This window comes from Ceratotherium simum, chromosome 18, assembly GCF_057802395.1.
Source record: "Ceratotherium simum simum isolate JZ-2026a chromosome 18, ASM5780239v1, whole genome shotgun sequence".
NCBI lineage: Eukaryota > Metazoa > Chordata > Mammalia > Perissodactyla > Rhinocerotidae > Ceratotherium > Ceratotherium simum.
In genome coordinates this window covers 40149717-40174085 of record NC_141917.1, presented here as the reverse complement: position 1 = coordinate 40174085, position 24369 = coordinate 40149717, and the positions used below count along the sequence as shown (strand labels likewise).

At 36.3% G+C, this 24369-nt stretch overlaps 1 protein-coding gene across 1 annotated transcript in view; it reads right to left on the bottom strand.

The window, feature by feature from the left end:
* ITGA1 (integrin subunit alpha 1) overlaps positions 1-24369 on the bottom strand; it is a 158281-nt gene that overhangs the window by 14248 nt on the left and 119664 nt on the right. Inside the window, exons 16-27 of the mRNA XM_004422799.3 lie at positions 22565-22731; positions 20642-20778; positions 18818-18928; positions 16622-16831; positions 14791-14871; positions 9922-9998; positions 7411-7500; positions 5689-5791; positions 4213-4326; positions 2295-2399; positions 2034-2138; positions 637-729 (exon numbers count right to left, since the gene is read on the bottom strand). Of these exons, the coding sequence (XP_004422856.1) occupies positions 637-729; positions 2034-2138; positions 2295-2399; positions 4213-4326; positions 5689-5791; positions 7411-7500; positions 9922-9998; positions 14791-14871; positions 16622-16831; positions 18818-18928; positions 20642-20778; positions 22565-22731 (1393 nt within the window). The remainder of the gene's footprint in view (positions 1-636; positions 730-2033; positions 2139-2294; positions 2400-4212; positions 4327-5688; positions 5792-7410; positions 7501-9921; positions 9999-14790; positions 14872-16621; positions 16832-18817; positions 18929-20641; positions 20779-22564; positions 22732-24369) is intronic.

Below are 24369 nucleotides of genomic sequence, written 5' to 3'. Positions count from 1 at the left end.
GGATTTCAGACTCTCCCATGATGAGAGGGAATATCATGCCAAAGTGCCCACGTCTATAACAAGTACTTTGGCCTTACTTTATAAAAGGACAAGAGGAAAAGACTCAAACCATTGTATGTTTACCAAAGACTCAAGTATGAATTTGTATTATGGAATAATACTCCATTTTTTTATTTTAAATTTCCCAATGACCAAATGAAGAAAACTTTAAAAAATTTACTTGTATTCCTGTACAGTATAAAGACACTTTCTGTAAAGAAATTGTTTTTCAAGTCTGCTTTTCAGATATAAAACTGCATTTTATAATGCCAGTTTTTAAGGAGGAAAATTACAAATGCATCATTTGTTATCAAGGTGAAAGTAAAAACATCAATTTACTGTGATAGTTAGAAGCAATAAAATCAAACGTGGCATGTTAATTGTAAATATCATGGTTTCTCCCAGTTTCTTACAAAGAAGAAGGAGACTGAAATCACGCTTGAAGTTAATCAAGTATAATTTGAAGCAAAAACTGTCTGCCACTTATTGAGGGCAGTACTAGTCACTGCTTTAGGGACTATAAACAATCATAAAACGTTATGTCACAAAATTCAGAATGAAATGTATAATGTTTTCAAAACTTAGAGTTGCACTCACCTCTCTTTTTTGATTGCCAGTACCTAAAACCAGCAATGCATTTTCACTCTGAAGTTCTGCCCTTACAGTAAGATTTAAGCTGGAAAAACGTGTCTGAAAAGCAAACAGGAGTTATTTTCAACACATTATGTTAATCACAATGAGAGCTAGTCATGTTTGAGTAGTGTAATTTTTTTTTTTTTGGTGAGGAAGATTGGCGCTGAGCTAACATCTGTTGCCAATTTTCCTCTCTTCGCTTGAGAAAGATTGACCCTGAGCCAACATCTGTGCCAATTTTCCTCTATTTTGTATGTGGGATGCTGCCTCATGGCTTGGTGAGCAATGTGCATGTCCGCACCCGGGATCTGAACCTGTAAACCCTGGGCCACCAAAGTAGAGCCCATGAACTTAATCACTACGTCACCGGGACGGCCCCAGTAGCACAATTTTTAAAACTAAGATTTTTCTGAGAGATTAAAAGCACTGGCTCTGTTAACATCCAAATCAAACTGGTGGTATCAAAATGATGAGTGTGTACCCATCCTCCCTCTCTGTACTCAAATTCTCACTTAGATCCTTGCTATAAAATGGAAAATTTTTCGAAATAATTTCTATTCAGATTTATCTTGAGAAAAAACAAACCTTCAACTCTGCCCACCTTTCATGCAGCTAAGTATGAAATAGCTACACTCTGGTAATGAGATTTATATAGGAACTTGTTTAGGATTAAACATGAAATTGCCAATATTCAACAATTCATGACTTACACAACTAGTAATTTAATATAAATGATAGAAATTTCATATAATTAACTAAATGCTTCCTAAGAGAGAAGCAAATAATACAAAATACAATGGAGTAAGTTTTAAAGGTGCTTGTTGTCAAACGGATTTGACTTTATTAAGGGTTAAAAAAATGTCCTCCAAAATATATTTATATAGAATATATATAGAGGAATATGTAGAGAGAATATATATATATATATAGATAGATAGATAAATAGCTATAGTCTTACTTAACACCATGAGTCCGTAATATATGTTAGCTCTATCCTTTGTTAATGGTGTCAAGGATTGTCACTCTGTAATTCTCTGTCCCTTAACTGAGTTCCAAAGTATTAAGACAAGTGCAAACTTTGGTACCGTATAGGCATTTATCTCTTTAGGAGCAAAGAAAAAGAATAAGAGAGACTGAAAAAAGCATATATCTGGAAGGGGACCTTGGAGATAACCTAGTTACTAACAGACTAAGAAAACAAGACCCAAATAGCTGGTTAAGTGGCTCTGGGGCTTGAACCACATTTAGACTTCCAGTCTTGTGTTCTTTCTACAGAAGCACTCGGCTTTGCATATGCTAAGTAATGAACAAATATTTGTTAATATAATTCAATAATTGCATAGAACAATGCAATCACTTACTTTTATAAAAGTTGGTTTCCATAAGATAAGTGAAACATTCACTTGGCTCACGTCAGAAGGAATCAGATTACATGTGATGGTAGCAAATTTACAAGTACTGCAGTCCTGTTTAAATGACATATATATTAGTATTCTTGCCATTTGATAAAAGACAGAATATTAAAATATTCTATAAGATAGTTATTTTTAGGTCAATATTGAATTTATTCACTTGGAAAGCATGAGGTAAAATTAGCAGTTGTCTTGGTTATCTGAATTTACCAGAATTGTGCCTCGTTTGAGATCTTCAGATTTGGATATAGTCATTTTCTTCCCAGAGTTGATACCAAGAGGATCCTGAAGGCTACTGGGTCTGCAGTTTGCATTCTAAGAAATAAAAATATTTCTTTTATCAAACCATACCAGATGTCAGAGGGAAAAACGAGTTGGGGCAATAACGTCAAGAACCTGTGAATGACAGCCATTGCCATATATGAAAGATCCATCCTCATAAGTGTGCAATAGGGAAGAAGCTATTCTGCACCAGCCATACACACCCACCTCCAGATCATAGTTACCATGCCACTTTTGAATTGTAATAGATAGCAGTGAGGTTGTTACGGAAAAGGAAGGATGCTAGTAGAACTTTCTATTACCTAAGTAATACAACTCACTAATTTACTGTTTTCATCAAACATTAGTTTGTAAATTCCCATAATACAGAGAAAAGAAATTTAAAACTCTACTGAGGAAAAAAAAGAGCTAGCATTTGTTATTCAATATGATGGCTCATATGATGGTTTATGAAACAAAAAAAAGGAACTTTCATCTGTATTTATGTATTTACCCAATAATATTTTTGGAATCCCTACACACCAAGGGTAAGACACGTAGTCTCTGTGGGAGGAAGAAGTAAGTAAGCAGCCCAATAGATGTTAAAATGCCACGTTTATAAGACAGCTGGTTCTTGGATTGTTTCTCTAGACGTAATCTAATAAACTTTTTGCTTCCCCAGTACTCTCTACATCCTTAAAAAAAGGTAAAAAGGATAAAGGTTCATAAGTAGTAATAAAAGTACAATTTTATTCTAGCTTCTCACAAACCTACTCTTTTAGATTAGAGGGAAATGCTAGAGGTTTATTTTTTCCTTGCCTTTAGGAAAATATTTAAATATTACAAGCCAACTATGACTGCTGCTATTTCTTGATTTCTGAAAACACTTTAACCTAAAAAAAAAAACTCTGAAAAGAAGACAGATTGTCAAATGCTGAAATCATGCATGCATTACTTCAATACTTACTGTGATTTTCTATGTTTTAGAGACTGAACCGTAACAATTAACTACCGTATAGACTCATTCAATGCTATAGGTACAAAGTGAGTGTGATATTGCTGTTGTTTGGGATAAGTGAGTAAATAGTATTGTACTCCTTTAGGTACAGCTGTGTGTGGTTAGGAGAAATTAACAAGTCCCTTTATAGAGTTTGATCACCTCAAACAACTTAAAGGTGTAATAAACATTTCAGGCATAAGTCAACAATTATCTAAAATCTACTCTATTGAATAGTGATCCCAAAAACATATGCCCAAGTCTTAACAACTGGAACCTATGACTGTGACCTTGTTTGGAAATAGGGTCACTGCTCATGTAATTAAATTAAGGATCTCAGATGAGATCATTCTGGATTTAGGGTGGGCTCTAAATCCACTGATGAGTGTGCTTATAAGAAACAGAGAAGGAGAAGGACAGAAACACAGGGAAGATGGCCCTGTGAAGACATAGGCAGAAACTGGAGTTATGCTGCCACAAGCTAAGGAATGCCAACGGTTGACAGCAGCCACCAGAAGCTAGGAGAGAAGCATGGAATGGATGCTTCTCCTTCTGGGCCTCCAGAGGGAACCAACATTGCCAACACCCTGATTTTAGACCTCTGGCTTCCAGAACCGTGAGAGAATAAATTTCTGTTGTTTTTAGCCACCCACTTTGGGGTAATTTGTTACCACGGCAGCTGTAGGGAACTAATACATCTACTAAATAACTAGTGTAAGGTATTATTATTATTATTTTAGTTTTCTAAATGCCTCTCCATGTTACTTTGGTAAAGCCCTTTATCACAAGTAGCATGCAGAACAAAAGGCTATGAATATAAACTGGAAAAGATAACAGTAATGATATAATTCCGAGGCACACATGACTCACCTCAGAAGATGACCATCCACTTGGGTATAGCACAGGATAACCATCTGAGGTCAAGTTGGGGAATGAGATTGACAGCTTAAGTTCTGGCATTGGAATATGTCCGCTTTTTCTAATCTACAGAAAAAAAATAGAAATGTAATACTTTCTTTCTCTTTCAATGGTGACCTTTCTCTCTTATGTAGGACTTTGGTTCTTAATTGATGAATTAAGTTGTGAAATATTTTGAATCCTAAAATGCATGCAGACAGTTTATGGCATTGTACAAAGAACTGGCATAATTAACCGATAAACAGGGATGTTTAGTGGTCAGTGGTCATATGCATCAGCTACAATCATATTGTTCCTTCATCCCCCCCACTTCCAAAATGGGACTGAGATTAAAGAAAAATCAGAATTAAAATTATTTTCTTTGTCAGTTTACCATGCTCATTATCCTTTCCGACATACTAGGCTTTTTGGAGGAGGAAAGGAGGGAGAACTTTATCCAATCCACTCAGACCAGGTGAGCATATTTTTATTTGCCTCGACCCAGCTTCTGATAATTCCCTAAGCCCATAAACATTACTCACTCCAGCTAGATGGGATCTGCCACCACTGTACAGGCAAACCAGACTCCCGTCTGCTTCCCTTTACAATCCTATCCCCCTCTAGGGTTGTTGTGTCAATGATGAGAGTCAGATTGATTCTCATCTCGGTCTCCATCTGTTTTTATCTGTTAACCTAAAATTCCCACTTAATATCACATCATACCACCAGTGGTGAGTGTAGTTCATAGGGAAGGAAAGGTGGACAGGATCAAGTTCAGCAGGAAGCTGAATTCACTATCCAGAAGTCTTCACCTGCTTAGAAGAGGTACAACTGACTTGGGGCAACCAGGTGCTGTGGCCCTCCCTTCCCACCACTCAAGCATGATCTCCAGGCCCTAAGCCTTCTCCATGGCCTCCCTGGGCTGAATCCCCAGGTGGGTAGGGAGCTCCTTAATCTAGAGACAGATGCCAGAAAGTCCAGCTGACCCACCTAACTGAGCCTTCTAGACTAAGAGCCACTCAGATCTGGAGCAATTCCCTGTGGTTGCCAAGGATTGAATGCATCCCCTTAATCTTTTTTTTTTTTTTTTTTTTTTGTGAGGAAGATCAGCCCTGAGCTAACATCTGTGCTAATTCTCCTCTTTTTGCTGAGGAAGACCAGCTCTGAGCTAACATCTATTGCCAATCCTCCTCCTTTTTTTTCCCCCCAAAGCCCCAGTAGATAGTTGTGTGTCATAGTTGCACATCCTTCTAGTTGCTGTATATGGGACGTGGCCTCAGCATGGCCGGAGAAGTGGTGCATCAGTGCGCGCCCAGATCTAAACCCAGGCCGCCAGTAGCGGAGCATGTGCACTTAACCACTAAGCCACGGGGCCAGACTCCCAGCCTCCCTTAATCTTAATCTCACAAATAACTGCTTTATAATACTAACTTAGAGGTCATTTCTTACCAAGTAGAAGATATTAATTTCATTTCCAATGTCCTCAGTAGAATTAATAACTTCAGGGACTGTCTCATTGGCCGCAATTAAAATATGATATTCACTTGCAGAGCTTAAAAGAATTAATTGGAAGAAGAGAAAACACAACAAAGTTCAACTTTTATTTGGCCTCATTCTTTGTCTTTCTTCATACTAGGTAATCCCACAAAAAATACTTAGAGATTTCAAATTAGAGGCAAATTCTTTTATCCTGAAACCTAAAATTGAATTTTTGAAGAGGGTGAGAAGAATTATATAACTTAGTTCAATAGTAACTGATGTTTATATGGCTTTAAAATGCTAAAATATGTAGAGCTTTTCAAATAAAAATTTCTTTGTTGTCAAGTGAAAAGTTTCCATGAATTCACTAATATAATTTACATGTAGTGAATAATAAGGCTAAAATTTGGTAATTTTAGTAGTGCTGAATTTTAAATAGATTTTTAAAAATTGTTACTTTTTCACTATTTAAAGTCTTATATTTACTGCTAAACTTAAAATTCACTTTCTTCCATACAACTTCTCCATGTTCTTTGGATATACTTGGTAGAATGAAATATAATATAAAAACATTTTTAAAGAGCACTTCAGTTAAGAGAAGATAAAAAATATTTATGTTTGCCAAAATTTGATTTTAAGTAAATGAAAAATTCTTGGGAAAAGTCAGTGTACCAAGAGAAGTAGATACAGCAAAATAGAAAACAGTCAATGGAATTTAAAGGCTAAGAAATATAAGCAAAATTTACATGTACATCCTATAATCCTCTCATTTTTGTGGTCTGTGAGTAAAAGGAAAGTGCCATAGAAAATAAACTAATAAAATGACAAGACTTTTAAACTAAGTTTTAAACTAAACTTGCCACTGATTCTTGTACTTTTTGTATACATTGTGCATATTTATTTAGCAAAAGCTTGGAGTTCTGCTTAAGCAAGGGAATTTATAGTGAGAAAGTCTGCCAACGTGACTGGTGTTTGGATAGATCAGAAGTTCTTAGGAGAAAGGATGGTTTGTGAATAATGGAAGAAATAAATAACTCTTGTCAATGAGAAATGATTTAATCTTATGTGTACAGAATGGGCAGGCTAATCAAATCTCACACAAAAAGAGTGAGAGCCAAGAAGTATGCTGGTGACCTCTAAGAATACTGCCTTTTTGTGTGTGTCTGAGGAAGATTAGCCCTGAGCTAACATCTCTGCCCATCTTCCTCTATTTTGTATGTGGGAGGCCGCCACAGCATGGCTTGATGAGCAGTGCATGTGTCCGTGCCCAGGATCTGAACCTGCGAACCCTGGGCCACCAAAGTGGAGGGCGCAAACTTAACCACTACGCCACTGGGCCAGCCCCTAAGAAAATTGCCTTTTGCAAAGGATTTCTGGGTCTTCAGCTTGCATTTAGGAGATAAGACTGGACTGCATTAGCAGTCCAGTATCATTAGCACCTCATATTTTAGATTATTTAGTTTGCTGTTTCTCAAACTTTAGAGGGCATCAGAATTACCTGTAGGGCTTAACACAGATTTCTTGGCCCCACCCCTAGAGTTTCTGATTTAGTAGGTCTGGGGTGGGGCCTGAGAATTTGCCTCTCCAACAAGTTCCCAGGTGATTCTGACACCCTTGGCCAGGGGCCACACTTTGAGAACCACTGGGTTAGTAAAAAGGCATCATAAACATAAAAATGCAGTTTCCTCCTACCTGTAAAACTGTAGTCCAACTTCATATTTTACTGGCATAGAAATGTTTACTTCATTGTCAAAAAGGGCTTCAGGAGGTTCTTCACTGTCACTAGAAAATACACAGCACATTCAGACAAATCACTAAACCATTGAATACTTAGAGACATTTCTGAGCGTTTGAAAGAGAAGCTTATCTTGGCAACTAAATAAAAGCACAGAGCACAATTCTTGATTTTTTTGTTTTTTTAAATCAGGGTAGGGAGGGAGGTCAGAGATGGGTATTGTTAAATTACCTAAGTTGATTCTGAAGTGCAGCTAGGGTTGAAACATTACACTGATTTAGTCCAAGGTTTCTCCCACTTCTATGAGGATAATGATAAGTATCCTTGGGTCAATTGTTAAATACACAGATTACTGGGCTTCTCCACTAGAAATATGGATTTAGTAGGTCTGAGTTGGGGCCCAGGAATTTGTGTTTGTTACACAAATCACACAGGTGATTCTTATTTGTTTATCACAGATGAGGACCTTGTAAAGAGATGTGACTAGGATCACGCAGCTGAGAGTAAGTCTAAAATCTTCTGTCTTAATAGTTTTTCCATGCTAAGTACTTGATGCTTATATTATTTGTTAACAATAACATGCTTATATTGTTATATATTTGTTGATGCTTATATTACTTGTCAGCTCTTATTTGTTGCCCTGATTTTAGTTATCATGTCAATTATATATTACGTAAATACATGCACATATGTTTATACACACATATACACATACACGTCTCTCATACTCCCTGTATTAAAAAAAAACACGTACAAGTGATACAACAGTTACCAACTCTGGCTCAGGGCCAGAGCGCATGGGATTGTTCTGGAATATTAACACACTTTGGGCAAGTTATGTGCCTTGGTTCCTTCATCTATAAAATGGGAATGTTATCATTAAATGATTAATAAATGATGATTAAATGAGTAATAAGTATAAAGTGCTTAACACTATGCCTAAGACATAGGAAATACTTAGCAAGTTTAGCTTTCATTATTACTATCACACACATCCCTCTACCAAGTGACCAAGTGCCTAGCATTTTGTCTCACAGAATGGGCAATGAGTACCTTTTAACAGCTCTACTCGTTCCCAAGTGTATTAAGTGGCTTGGTATGAGGGATGGGGCAGTGAAGGCAACCCCCTGCTTGGGCTATAGATACTTGTATGATGGGGCTTTTGCTTTGAATGGTCCCCTTCTCTCCCACCCATTCCACACTGCAGCCAAATGAATCTTCCTAAGAAGCTGCTCTTGTACATATGACTTAACCCCTCAAAAACTTTCCTGGCTCCTCATAGCCTGTTTAATTGAGAAAAATTGCCTCATTCTGACATTTAATATGCCCCATAACATGGTAGGACACACACTCCCTGGTTATCTTCCCTCACTCCTTCATGTATTCTCTATATTTGAGCTAAAATGGATTACCCAATACACTATTCCCCCAAAGAGATCTAGTGGTCTACCTTTGAGTTTTTCCTCAAGCTGTATGTTTTGCCTGAAATGCTCCACCTAACTCTATCCACTGACCTCTCTGTTTGTGAACTGCTACCCATCCTTCAAGGTCCTTCTCAATTATAATCTCCTTGATAAAGCTTCCTTAGGTTCTCATTGTCACATACATATAATTTCACCCCCCATTAAGTCTCTGACACACGGTTTATATTTCTCTAATGAATTTTCCTTGTTCTACCTTGTATTACAATAATTTATATACTAGTCTCAGCCCTCTACTGTACTATTCGCCCCACGAGAAGATTCATGCCCTTATTAATTTTTATATTCCCTGCAGTGACTAATTCAATACCCTGTCCATAGCAGATGTCAAATAAATAGCTGCTGAGTTGAACTGAATTGAGCATACAGAATTAACTTATTAGATGGAGGCACCATGCTAATTACTGGGGAATACAGCAACAAAAGATAGACTTTTATCTCAAGGAACTTATGGTCCAGTGGATAATTACACTTATAAGAAAGTTAAGCCACTATTTCAATTTCCTTACTAGCCTTTTACTATAAGTGTGTGTGTTCTATGATATATTTCAGAAGCTTTGAGTGATTTGGGTAAAATTTATGAAACAACAACAGGGTATCATAAAACTTTAAGTCTGTCTAATGATTCAGTTGACCTTGATGGGCAGGAAGTAAAGTTTTTAAATTAGCAAAGCCTGTAAAACTTTAAGTGAATTTAAATGCAATTTGGCAAATAAAAGTGATGTGTGATTTCATGTTTTATGTCTCATAGAACCAATGGTTTAATCCAGTTAGGTGTATTATTTCTATTAAATGAAAATTTCTTTATTTTGCTAATTATTCATAAGGATGTTTTTACGAAGCAAAGGGGTTCATTGCCCTCTACTTCTACTGATCCCATAAAAGCTACAAGAAGTTCCAGTGAGTCTATAAAGCAAAATATTCTAAAGACATGAAAGAAATTATATACACACATACACACACACTCATGCGCACAAATGAACCAACCTTGTTGCACTTAAATGAATGAACACATTTTCCATGAGATAAGATGTGTTAAACTGAAATAATATTTTGAAAGTTACCTATGAAATAAAAATATCTTTAGTGACAAAGTAGAATTTTTACTTTGATTGAAATATTCAATTACTTAAATGATATTACCTAAACTCAAATTACAAAGTTATTTAAGAAATATTCTTATAAAATAAAACTTCATCACAACTCAAAAATAGATGGAATAAGATAGGATATACACATGCTTTTAAACGTGAATATGTAATATGCTTTGCATGTTAATACTGAATTTAAAGACTTCATTCAAATTATATTAGTAAAAATCATTTATACTAACCATAAACCATTACCATGAAGGTACATCCTATTCTTTAATTATATTACCATAGTCTATCAGATCACAGTGATGAACAATGTAATTATGAAATGGTCATAATTAAAGCCTCTTTAATATGAAAACTTCAAGTACCAGCAACCATCTGTACATATTCATTACAAAATAGGGGAAAACATACTTGGTTCCATTAATTTGATAATATAAAAAAAGTTTTGGACCTTTAAGGAATAACAAAAACAAAATAAAACAAATAGGCTTGGCTGTTTAGAATAAACTATAATAATAATAATAAAAGCAGTGAGTTTTGTTTACAAATTGAATAGTAAAAATAATACCTAAGAAAAACTGGACAGTGTTATAGTAACAGTGTTATACTGACACTCTGATATAAGTAACTTACTTTTGAGAAACTATACATGAGCATATGAATTATATAATTCAGGACTCTTCCTAACCACTGACAGGCAGAGCAAAAACTAGATTATTTGTTTGAAGAAATATGTCCTCAGCATAGTTCTAGTCCAAGAGTTCTCAGAATAATGCTTAGAAAACTGTATTTCCCATTCTCAAAACTAATCCTAATTTGTGCTAAGGTGTTTCGGAATTTGGCTAGCAAAATAGATAGTCCAAAATGCACAATTAACAGAAACTACCTAAAATTTTATCTTTGTGATTAAGTACTAGAGAGGACACAGTTTGATATTAAAAGCTCTTTTAACCAATTTAGGCACCATTCATAGAAGGGATGACTAGAATTCACAGGTCATGAGATTTGCATGGTTGTACCATATTAGCGTGAAGTGTTTTTTTTGTATTTTCTTCTCCCACATATATTTTGAATTACATTAAAAAACATATTTCTTCTAAGAATCTGTAGCTCTATAGTTTTTTTCTCGCTTTGAAATAGTAATCGCAATTCCAGTAGAAGCTTTACTGGGTGGGCTTTAACTACAATACAACAAAGGTCAAAATGCCAGAGTCTCTTAGTGAGGTCCTTCCTTCCTGACTTTCTTTAGCCCTCTGACTGGCCTGTTCATAAAAGTCTTCCCATTTCTGATGCGTCTTCAGATATAGGGAAGATACTAGCAGAGAAGTGGCTGAAGAAGGTGCCTATTGCATATTGACCTGATCCTGAAATGCTTAAACTATAAATCTAGATCTTGAAACCAAAGTATATTCTAAGTGTAAAGCCCATGTAAAAATTACTTGCAAATTATCTTCCCATTTCTCTATTGAGGACATGAGACACTTTGATTTAAGCTTTTACCTAAGCAGCAAGGAACTGCTAAAGAGAGGAAGAAATGGTTAAGAAATGATTAAGATTGCAATTAATTTCTCCAATGACTGGAATATAACATGGAGTATGTCATTACTCATTAAGAAATGGAGATAATTTCATGATTAACTAAAGTGGTCAAAGGAAGGAGTAGACATGAGTTGACACTCCTTATTTCCATGTCAAATTAGAGGAATCATGGGTATATTTTTTCAAATGTGATGTGTGATTTACAGATTTGTAGGGAAGAAATGCAAATTGGGGTAGTCAAGAAATAGACTTTATGATGAGGTTCCAAAAGTAAAATGGCACATTTAGTTAGTTCCATAAGCAAAAATGGACATAGAAGAGATTCATTGAATTTAATGATAATTACTGTGATTCGTAGTTAGTTTGCTGGATCACTGGTAACCATGCTACATGTGTTAACAGCAAAGTCCTTTTTGAATTCTCATTTGCAAAAAGAAGAGCTAAAAGATTTCATTACAGATATGTGACTCTGCCATTTCCAGATGTCCAACCCAGTGTTTATCAACTTTTAGGATGTGTGTTAAAGATGACAGGGATCTATTTTGAAGTCTTATATTATAAAACATAATGTGAGAAAGTTGAAATAAATACGGGGAATAGTATTTCTCTTTTTTTGTTTAAATCTAAGTTAAGTAAGTAAAGTATCTTCCTATCTTCATCATTTTGATTAACTAAGTATTTCCTTTCTTAACTCAATAGTGACAGAGGAGCCAATATTCTTACCAGAAAGCAACCTTCAATGAAAATATATGTAAATACCTTGCTTATCATTGAGATAATTATTCTCTGCTTTTCAAGGAAACCAATATTGTCTTTATACAGAGATGAAAGCACTTTCCTCATTCCTATTTAACTGCTACTGTAGGTTCTAGCCAGGGCAATTGGGTAAGAATAAGAAATAAAAGGCATTGGATTGGAAAGGATGCCTCTATTTGCAGATGACATGATCTTGTATATGGAATATCCTAAGGAATCTTCTAAAAAACTGTTAGAACTAATAAATAATTTCAGCAAGTTTGCAGAGTAAAAAATCAATATTCAAAAATCAATTGTATTTCTATGCATTAGCAATAAACAATTTGAAGATAAATTTAAGAAAAGAATTCCATCTAAAAAAGCATCAAAAAGAATAAAATGCTTAGCAATAAATTTAACAAAGGAAGTGCAAAACTTGTATTCTAAAAACTATAAAACATTTTTGAAAGTAATTAAAGAAGATCTAAATAAATGGAAAGACATCCCATGGTCATGGATCAGAGACTTAATATTTTTAAGATGGTAACACTCCTCAAATTGATCGACAGATTCAACGTAATCCCTATCAAACTCCTAGCTGAGTTTTTTGCAGAAAATGAGAAGCTTATCCTAAAATACAAAAGGGAATGCAAGAGACCTGGAATAGTCAAACAATTGTGAAAAGGAAAACACAGCTGGAAGACTTAATATTTCCTGATTTCAAAACTTACAAAAAAGCTACAGTAACCAAAACAGTGTGGTACTGGCATAACGGTAGACACATAGATCAATGGAATACAAGTAAGAGTCAAGAAATAAACCCATATGTTTACGGTCAACTGACTTTCAACAAGAGTGCCAAGACAATTCAATGGGGGAATGAACAGTCTTTTCAACAAATGGTGTGGGACAACTGGATATCCACACACAAAGAATAAAGATGGACTCTTTCCTTACACCAGATACAAAAGTTCATCACAATGAATCACAGACCTAAATGTGCAAGCTAACACCATAAAGCTCTTGGAAGAAAATATAGGAGTAAATCTTCTTGATCTTAGGTTGGGCAAAGCCTTCCTAGATATGACGCCAAAGCACCAGTGACAAAAGAATAAATAGAAAAATGGGACTTCATCAAAGTAAAAACTTTTGTGCTTCAAAGAACACCACCAAGAAAGTGAAAAGACAACTTAGACAATAAGAGAAAATATTTGCAAATCATATATATGATAAGGGACTTGAATGTAGAATATATGAAGAGCTCTTACAACTCAATAATAAAAAACATACCCCAATTAAAAAATAGCTAAAGGATCTGAATAGACATTTCTCCAAAGAAGACATACACATGGTCAATAAACACATGAAAAGATGTTCAACATCATTAGATATTAGGGAAATGCAAATCAGAACTACAATGAGATACTACTTCACATCCACTAGGATGGCTAATCAAAAAGACAGGCAACAACAATGTGGAGAAATTGGAATCCTCACACATTGCTGGTAGAAATGTAAAATGGTGCAGCCACCTTGGAAAACAGTTTTGCAGTTCTCCAAAATGTTATACATAGTTACCATACAACCCAGCAATTAAACCCCAAGAGAACTGAAAACACATGTCCACCAAGAACCTGTACACAAATATTCATAGCAGTATTATTCATAGTAGCCAAAAAGTGGAAACAACCCAAAAGCCCATCAACTGATGAAGGAATAAATAAAATGTGATCTATCCACACAATGGATTATTATTTGGAAATAAAAAGGAATGAACTACTGATACACGGAAAAACCTTGAAAACATTATCCTAGGTGAAAGAAGCCAGTCACAAAAGACCACATATTGTACGATTCCATTTATATGAAATGTCCAGAACAGGCAAATCCATAGAGACAGAAAGTAGATTAGTGGTTGTCTGGGGGTGGAGAAGGGGTTGTTGAGGAAAAAAAAAGAGAAGTAACTGATAATGTGTACTGGGTTTCTTTTTGGGATGTGAAAATGTTCTAAGATTGATTGTGGTAACAGTTGTTCAATTCTCAATATGGTGAATATACTAAAACTCATTGAATTGTACACTTTGAGTGAATTTTATAGGATGTGAATTATATCTCAAGGAGGATATTATTTTTAAAAAAGAAAGAAATGAAAAGAGTTTCTATACAAAGGTCTAAACCCACCTGTTTGAAAGATTCTTTTTCCTACAGGCCAGGAAAGCCTACTACAGAGGAGACTCCAAAACCAGAATTTCCCAGCTCCATTTTATCAGATAAGTCATCTAGTATACAGTTTAAATTTTATCTTGGTGTTTAAGTTTGACTCATGCAATAATTAGCTTTTTATTCTAAGATCTCAAAATTTTGAACTCAACCTTCTTCATCTACGTCACCTAAACTACCATTAGAAGGATTTACGTATTTGACTTTGAGCATATTATTTTTCATATCCAGTTGCCAAATGTATGTTGTATAATCAGCGTACCCCTTCTCCTCTTCTTAGGAACGGATATCCAACTTTACATGTGATATTATGATTGGATTCACAACTGTCTTTTTGGATAGCCTAGGGAGAGAAAACAAACAGATTTAGAGCAGACATGCAGGTGAAATACTTGAGCTTGGTTTTCTAGAATTTTTCCAGCTGTGCCTTAGACTCTGCCTTGCTAAGATTTGTTGGGAGAGTCTCAGCACTCTGGGATCACTTGTCCCACAGCCTACGGGAAATCTGAAAACAACACTTGAGTTAGAGGGGACTGAAGGACACAGCACTTGCACTGTAGAATGGAAGTACTAACAGCACCTACCTCACAGCGGGATTAGGTGGCTGAACAAAATAACCCACACGTATTGGACTGCCACATGAAGCCCACAGGGAATGGCAGTCATTAGAAGAGTTTAGTGCAGTGGGTAAGAGACTGGGCTCTGAACTGGGACCACCAGGATTTAAATCCTGACTCCACCACTGTTAGCTTTTTCCTTGTCAAAACTCCTTACTTCTCTGGACCTGATTTTCTGTCAAGTGAGGTTAGTCATACTCTATTTCATCAATTGAATATGCCATTGAATATGAGCCTCACCACTATTTTACATACCAATAAGAAGGAAAAAATAATGCTGCCAGTTAAATAAACACATCAATTATAAAATGCAATTACAGAAGTGTTAAAATGTGAAAAAAATGGTTTATCTTAGAATCTCTGTGGTACAGTAACATCTACTTACAAAAGAATTAATCAGAATTAAATAAGTGGAGCTCATAGAACAGGGCCTGGCACATAATATGACTCAAGAAAAGACCGCCATTATTCTTATTGTTGTCACTGTGAACAGAAGTAGAGGAGATGCATTGCTGACTTTACAGTTCTGCCTCTCTGCCAAGGCCATGAAGTCAGTGGAAGAGGACACAGGGAATGATTTTTAATATATCCCCTTTCCAGAGAAAAATTCAGTGCTAATATTTTCCCAGCATCACTTTGCACATTTGGATTTATAATTAACATTCTTTACTGAATCTAAAATATGTGGCAATAATAAAGGAGATTTTTAAAGCCTATCTTAGCCATTGTGTCTCTAAGCGATATGCTAATAGAGAGAAATATTCATGAAAATCTGAATTTACAGAAACTAGAGTTTTAATATTATATATAATAAGTGTATTGGTTTTTAATATGAATCATATAGATTACTGATTCATACAAATATATACAGAATTTTAATTCAGGAGGATTCATTCAGAGATCAGAATTAAAAGCAAAGTTCAAATTTGGAAGTATTAATTATTTCTGATATAGCATCTCATGCAGCTATATGTTATTGCCAAAATAATAAAATCTTCTGTCATGACAGTGAGACATAGTCATTTAACACAATTCTCTTGCCAATGCAAGGATTTTGCATAGAAAGTGGGAAATGATGTCTTGATTTTTCTGCATGTGAATTTTTTTTGTTGTTCAGCACATGTATTACTCCCTCCCTGCACCTCTGTTAAACCTATTTTGACTTTGATTACGTTTATTTTTTCCCATGACTCAGTCTCAATTTCAGCAGTGTAAGGCCTCTGTGAAACACCCGATTTTGATACATTGGCAATCCTTTCTCATACTGAATCCAAGAAGAGTCATACATCTCCAAAGAAATGTATCAAAATAAAGCCTTTAAAAAGAAACTTGGTCCTTTCACCATTAGTGTGTACTAATTTTGTACAAAATGTTTTCTAAAATCAATGTAATAAAAATAATTAGCTCAGTAGTATGAAAAGTGGGTTCAAAAAACGGTCATTACAAGAATAAATAAACATGAAACTAAAAGTTTACCTCAATTCCTGAAAAAATCAGATTTGGAGAATAATGCACTACGGTTCTGGTGTTATAGGCACTGTCCTTTTTATTTTTGACTGTGAGACTAACATTGAACTTATCGTTGTGGGACCTGACAATAAGCAGGCCCTTTTCTGTGGTGGATGCATCCAGGGTGAGGTCCGAGATACATTTTTCCTTGTTTCCACAGTCTTTGGCAAAAGGAATCTGAAATGGTCACAGAAAAGCATTTTTCAAAATTTAGTGAAGCCACTCACAAAGGGAACAGATTTCACTGCAGAAATCATAAGGAATTTTATATTTGTTCCTATAATTTATAGGAGAAAAGAATAAACTTTTACTTTTGGATATAAGTTCTTCTAGTCCTTTAAAGAATGAACAGCTTTCACAGATGTTTTTCACTGGCTTTAGTCTGCCAGAGTAGAACAGTTTCAAAAAAATCAAGGCAAGTTCTTTAAGATCTAAATCATATGAGAGAATACTTTAACACTCAACTCCGATTATAAGATTTTCTATTGAAAAGAATCAAATACTTGGGAACATAATAGAGCTCAGCTAAGAGGGTAGAAAATGGTCAAGCCATGTAACTGGGAGCTTTCCTTGACTCCTCTTCTTCATTAAGCCCCTCTCTCTTATTCAATCCATCACCAAGAACTGTGCATTCTACCTCTATTCTACATATCTCCCAAATCTCTTCTTGTCTCTCTGTTTCCACCACCACCTCTGGTCCAGCCATCTTTATTTCCTCCCTGAACTAAAGCAACAGCTTCCTAAGTGGTCTCCCACATGCAGTCTTGTTTCCCTCCAATCATTCTCTACATTGCAGCTAAAGTAATCCTTAAAAAAATACAAATCCAGCGCTATCACTGAACCAATTAAAGCCATCAGTAGCATTCCACTGCTCTACAAAAAAGTTTACAGTCTGTACAGTGGCACAACGTCCTGAAGGATCTGGTTCCTCGCTTGTCAGCTTCAGTCACACTAGGGAGTTTACTTTAGTTCCTTTTTTTTTTTTTATGAGGAAGATCAACCCTGAGCTAACATCTGCCAATCCTCCTCTTTTTGCTGAGGAAGACTGGCCCTGGGCTAACATCCATGCCCGTCGTCCTCCACTTTATATGGGACACCGCCACAGCATGGCTGGCCAAGCGGTGCGTCAGTGTGTGCCCGGGATCCGAACGGGCGAACCCCGGGCCGCCACAGAGGAGCGCACACACTTAACCGCTTCCGCCACCGGGCCGGCCTCTAGTTTAGTTCCTTTTATGCCTCAGAACCTTCACACGTATCCCTCTGTCTGGAACACTGCTCCCTCCGCCCCTCTAAATAGGATGGAAAATCATCCTGTGCTTCAGTCTCAACTTAAATGTCACAACTTCAGGGGAGTGCTCCCTGACTCCTCAGCCTCGGCAGAAATTCCCACAGAGCTTTGAGGTTCTCCCCCAGAGCACACACTTTAATTACTACCTAATACCTGTTTCCTAGGTTAGACCGTAAGCTCTGATGCCTGGTACATATAAGACACTCAATAAATACATTTGGAAGGAAGGAAGGGAGCGTGAAAGACAGGTGCATGGGGAGAACTAATTCCCCATCCCCAATATTTCCTCCATTGGTGCCACATTTGTGACCCCATCTTTACCCACTCATTCACTCTTTCTCAAGGGGTGGGACAGCGGACTCCAAATTTGGAAGCAGGAACTGGGTGAACACAGCTCAGTCCCTTTCTATCTCTTCTGCTCTTGGGGCAGTGATATGCCGTCGGACGCATACATTCTGCTCTACACTTCCATTCTGCAGGTTTCACGAGGTGGGCCCCCATGAAGACGGCCTGAGATTGCTGAGCGCTGCTGATGACCTATTTGATTATCTCTGGTCTAACGTGATTCAGTAGGAGGACACCCATTATACCTAAACCATGCCCTGCAAGTGTTCATTAGTAATACAGGGGAGTTCCAATTGGCCAACTTATGTTTTTCTTTCAGTTGGTCCTAAATTCAGGAGACATAAAAATAGGTGTCATTTATAAGTTCTCTTAAACTCCAATAATAGGCAGTTGGGAAAACTCTAGACTAGTCTAATTCTTTTTTTTTTTAATATAATAGGTTTAGGGTTGTGTGTGTCTGTTTATGTGTTTCACGTTTTTTTCCTAATATATTTGCAAATAGGTATCCTGAATTAAAAAAATTGACTTACATATTCATGGACTGAATTTGGTAGAGAATCATCAAGAACTGGCCCATTTTCTGGATCAGTAAGACTAAAATCCAAAGTTATTCTTACAGAGTCCCGAAAGTCATGCTTGTCCTAGAGGTCGAAACATAAAATATATCATTGGCATCATATTTACTGGATGTTCTGACCTTGTTATGGCTTCCTTCTGCTGCCCCTGTGGGTCCTCGTCAAGCTTTTGCTTCACTGGAGAGGGACTGCCCTCTGCCTTGACAAGGGAGACTGCTGGAATGAGAGGCTTCAGGTTATGACCAGGTGACTCACCTCCAGCTTCTCAGAGGGGCCTGCTGGAGTGATGGGATATGTCGTACTTTGCCGTGTCAGGATATACCATTCCAAGCTACTCGCGTAACAATATCGTGTCTCTTGAGACCTCGAGCTAAAAAATCACTATGTAATACTTTTAGGAACGTCTCCCAACTTCAAAAGAGCAAACCTTCTTTAAATTGAGCTGCATTTTATTAATATAATATATACCTTGAGCTGTAAGAATTTTATAATGTGCAATGATAAGTAAATAATGTGAATGCGATCAAGATTGTTTATACTACCATCACTAACAGCCATCTTTTATAGCAAGTCTAGAATTATGAGCTTTGTATACATTATTGAGAATTATTTCAGCAGAGCTCCAAGATGAATAACTATTATAGTCTTTATTTTACAGATGAAAAACGGAGCCTCTAAGAGACTAAACAACTTTATCAAAATCACTCGGAATGTGGGGAAGCTGGAATATAAATTCCATCCTGGCTGACTCCAGAACAAATGTTAAAGCATCCATTAAAATCCAAAAGAATTTTGGAAATTTTGAAAATAGTTTATTCCTTTTAATACCAGTGCCTAGACACAGCTAGATACTAAATTTTGGACAAATATACCACACCCACATGCATGTTTTCTGTCACTTTGCTGCCCCTAACTACAATATTTTTAAAATGTAAAATATAAGTCAGAGATGGGGAAAAACCAGCCTATTTCCTTTAAAATTTCAAAGTCATGTTCAAGTCTCTAAATCTCAATCTTGATTACTAAAATCAGTGTTTTCTCATTACATTCATTCTAGTTTTTTTTTTTTTTTTGATCATCATATTTTAAGAAAATATTTCAGAAACTCCTGCCCTTAGTTGGGAATGCTCTCCACATTCACAGTGATCCAATAAAATACATTCAAAATGGTTCAAACTGGCTTACTAGCCATCTCTAGAGATTAACAATTTGCTTTCCAAGGCTCTCTCATCCACTGAAATAGAGAGAAACTTAAGTAGCACAAAGCCTACAGATGATAGAAAATATCAGATTTTTGCCCCTTCAATTTAAAGTCAAAGAGTGAAATCCACAGTTCAGTGGACAAGAAGAGATGTCAGAGAGCGCATGGCCCAACAGTTCCCCTCAGGACATTTAACCCCTTATCATCCACATTTGACAGACAAGGCCCACAAAAGTTAAATGATGTTTTCAAGTTGAAAGAATGAATGAATGAATGAAATGAATAAATGGATGAAGACACACGATCTCCTATCAGCTAGGGCACTGTGCCTTTTACTATTCCATAATATATGGATGTCTGATACACACACAGGGAAGATGAAAGATAGTTTTATGAAATGTATTTGGAAATTAAAAAATCAGACCTGTAATTATCTGCTAAAAGTGACCAAACAAAATAAAGTTTACTTTGTGATGTGCACTTTGAAATAAAACAATAAGATTGATTGACTTGAAATAAGACATCTATACTTTATGCTTGTTTTGGAATAAGGCAGCTATAGTATATGATTTACTTGCCAACATGTAGAAGGAATGCTTAGTGCATTCTGAGTCTCGAACTGTGATGTTTCTTTGAATCTTTCTTTCTTGGGTTCCAGAGAAAAAACTTCGTGATATCTGCCTTAGTGAATCTAGTGTGACACGGTACTGCAGATCTATAAAAATAAAAGAATAATTGACAGAAATATTTATTTGGGGTGATTTTCATATGGTCCAGCTCATTAAATTAGCATTATAGTGAACATGATGTAGTCCATGCAGAAATAGAAGTACAATGATGTACACCTGAAATTTTTGCAATGTTATAAACCAATGTTACTGCAATAAACAAATAAGCTAAAAAAAAAAAAAATTAGCATTACAGAAAAACCTCTTGAGCACTCAGTCAACAAAAAGTTTCTATTATTCAGCATATCGACACTACTGAAGTACAACGGTTTTTGCAGTCATGAAGATAACCTTGAGGAACTCTGTAGAACTGCTTTCCGAGTTCACTATGCTTTTAATGTTTAATTACACTTAATTTTATAATATATATGTATATATGCACACACATACACACATGTGCGCACATCTACACATCACCTAATTTTCTGACCATGCCTGTGTTTACTGGGTTTTCACTTAAAGTTTTTTTGTTTTGTGAGCAAGATTAGCCCTGAGCTAACATCTGTGCCAATCTTCTTCTATTTTGTATGTGGGACACCGCCACAGCATGGCTTGATGATCAGTATGTAGGTAAGTGCCTGAGATCCAAACCCGCGAACCCCAGGCTGCTGAAGCGGAGCTAGCGAACTTAACCACTATGCCACTGGGCCAGCCCCTTAAAGTATTTTTTTAGCTTAGAAACGTTGGAGTCCTCCTTAGAATATTGATTATTATATTTCAATAGAGACAAAAATATACGCTAATGACATTTTTACCTATTTTATAAAAAATGTCATTTTAGACTATGTTTGAAGCACATAATAAAATAAGCTTAATAAATAAGTTTAATAAAATAAGCATACCACAATAAAAACAAGTTAAACCTTATACTTTCTATGAAGGCAACAATCCTCCTTATTTGACTGCTTAGTTACTATAAAAATATTACATAAGATTGAAGTAATGTTGCATATGAAAACGTAAATCATTATTTTACATTCCTATACCTTATTTATCTTCTAGTCAGAGGACAACTGCGGAGCATAAATATGCACATTCAGAGCAAACTAAGAAAAATAGATCTTAAGGATTAATAGTTTTTCTCATTTCACTTACATTTGGTTTACAGAGTAAATTACTCTTCTGCAACCAAAGGCCTTCACAGTTTTGACTCCAACATATTTCAATATCATTAAAAAACTGCCTAAGGCAGTGTAGACTATAGGGATGAGGGGGATACACAGGCTGACGTGATGTGCCTGAGAACACACACACGGAACACGTCTGACTCTCAAAAACCAGGATCACCTTCTGTATGGAGCAAAGGGATCTCAGGAAAGTCGGGGGTGGGGGATGGCAAAGAATTCAGGTCCTCTGCAACACCAGTCTTACCGGAGAGACGGCAGGAGAAGGAAGAGAGGGTTTGTGAAAACCCACAGGAAGGAAAACTGGGCTCATCTAGAGCCCAGTTTCCAAACACCACCTCTGAATTGTTTTTTTGTTTTTTTCCTCAGCACCTGGTTGTTCATACCAAGCCAAAGAGCCAGAGGGAAAGTACAGAATGTTGAGGCCATTATATATAAGCATATAGTTTCTGCTCCAGAATCTACTGGGTTTCATAGCCTATTCTTTCTGCTGTAGAATTTTTTCAAGGTTCAACATGTTCACAGGGGCAAATGTGATGTGCAGATCCCTACCTTTGGGGGAAATACAATATCTTACTGGATTTCATCATGCTGGAGCAAATGTATTGTCCTCCTGCCCCAAAGGACTTGCTATATACATTACACTCACCAGCTGCATAAATCGTGTCTTCTTTGGACTTTAATTTCACATCAAAACACACTGTAGCATTTATGCATACCGTTTCCTTTCCCTCTACACGGCAGTTTTTCTTTTGAATATTCACTTTATTGGGTTCAAAATTCATGGTCACTTTAACTACAGCAACATCTCGGGACCTACAAACACACAAACAGTGGTGATGACTCACACATGTTCCCAGCTAATGAACGCCATCGTTTTGGGAGTGCAATGGGAATGCATCGAAGGGGATTCTTCTTTGTGTATGGTGTCGGCTCTCAGGACTCCGTTTCTTTGGGGAATTTTTGATACAGAAGAGATTGTATGTGATGTTCTGAGGATACCCAGGTTGTTTTGGAACGATCTTAGGCTTTTGGTTCTGAAGAGTCACAGAATATGCCACCCCAAAAATATGACTATAGGAGTTCAGGATCTGTCACCCCAAAATATACTGCCTTGGTATATTGATTATTTTGAGCTGTGGGCACTTGAAAAACAGCAAAGGCAGGGAGAGGCTTTCTCTGAACTCCTCTTATCTGCCTAAAGAAAGTCTCTCCAAAAGGAACTCAATTGTCATCAGTCTCCTCCCCGTGAGGTCATCAACCAGGGAGGACTGACTCTTATCACAGGAGAAAAGACACCATACTGAGACAAACTTCGTCACAAACTGTCTCATCTCCCATCTATTCTTCTAAGGGCCCATTCATCTTTTTTAAAAATCATTTCCTCTGCCCTAAGAGGCCTACATCTTCCCTCCTCTTTCCCCATTAAGATGGTATTTAAGTCTGAATTCTAAGCCACCTCAAGGAGTTACTCATTTTTCTCTGGGTCTCTCCCATGTATACATGAGGTATACATGTTAATAAACTTCTGCTCGTTTTTCTCTTGTTAATCTGTCTTTCGTTACAGGGGTCTCAGCCAAGAACTCAGAAGGGTAGAGGGAACATTATTTTTCATCTCCTAAAGTTCACAGGCCAAAGATCTGTTCTGCCTGTGATGGAAAAGAGATGGAACCAAGTGCTCAGGTGCAATCTCAGAACCAAAACCATATTTTGGGAATCTTTGAGTTTGTTCCCAATCTGGAAAGAGTCCAGAGACCCCTGGACAACTTTTCTACATTGTAATACTTGTACAGATGAGTATAAGTTGTCATACTTGTACAGATGAGTACAAGTATTATAGCTAGGTATCTTGTGAATATGTAAGTCCCTGATTACACTTTTGCATTTTAAAAGAAAAGTTATAGTTATTTTTCTTTTTAAAATATTTTACCCATAGAAAACTTGGAAATATAAAAAAGGAAACAAAGAAAACTAAAATCACTTATAATTCTACCACTCAGCAATAACATCATTAACATTTGGTACACTTAGTGTTTTTTTCTTTGCAGAAGAATATATATAGAGACACACGCATACATACACACACATGCACACATACATATATACACATACAGTGGCACATATACATATTATGCATACATACTTTTAAAACTTATCATAATATAACGAACAGCTTTACAATATTTATATTTTTCTGGGAACATTATTTTTAATGGCAGTATACTATTCCACCACATGCATGTACCATAATCGATTTACTCAAGCTTTCTTATTGGATATTTGTCTTAATTTCTTTTTTAAAAAAATAGTTATTACATACAGCACTGTGATGACTCTATAGATCATACATCTTTCACCACAGTTTATGTCTTTATAAAATTTTAGGAGGTAAATTCCTTCTTAAAAAGCATGAACAGGGGCTGACCCGGTGGCGTAGCCATTAAGTGCACACTC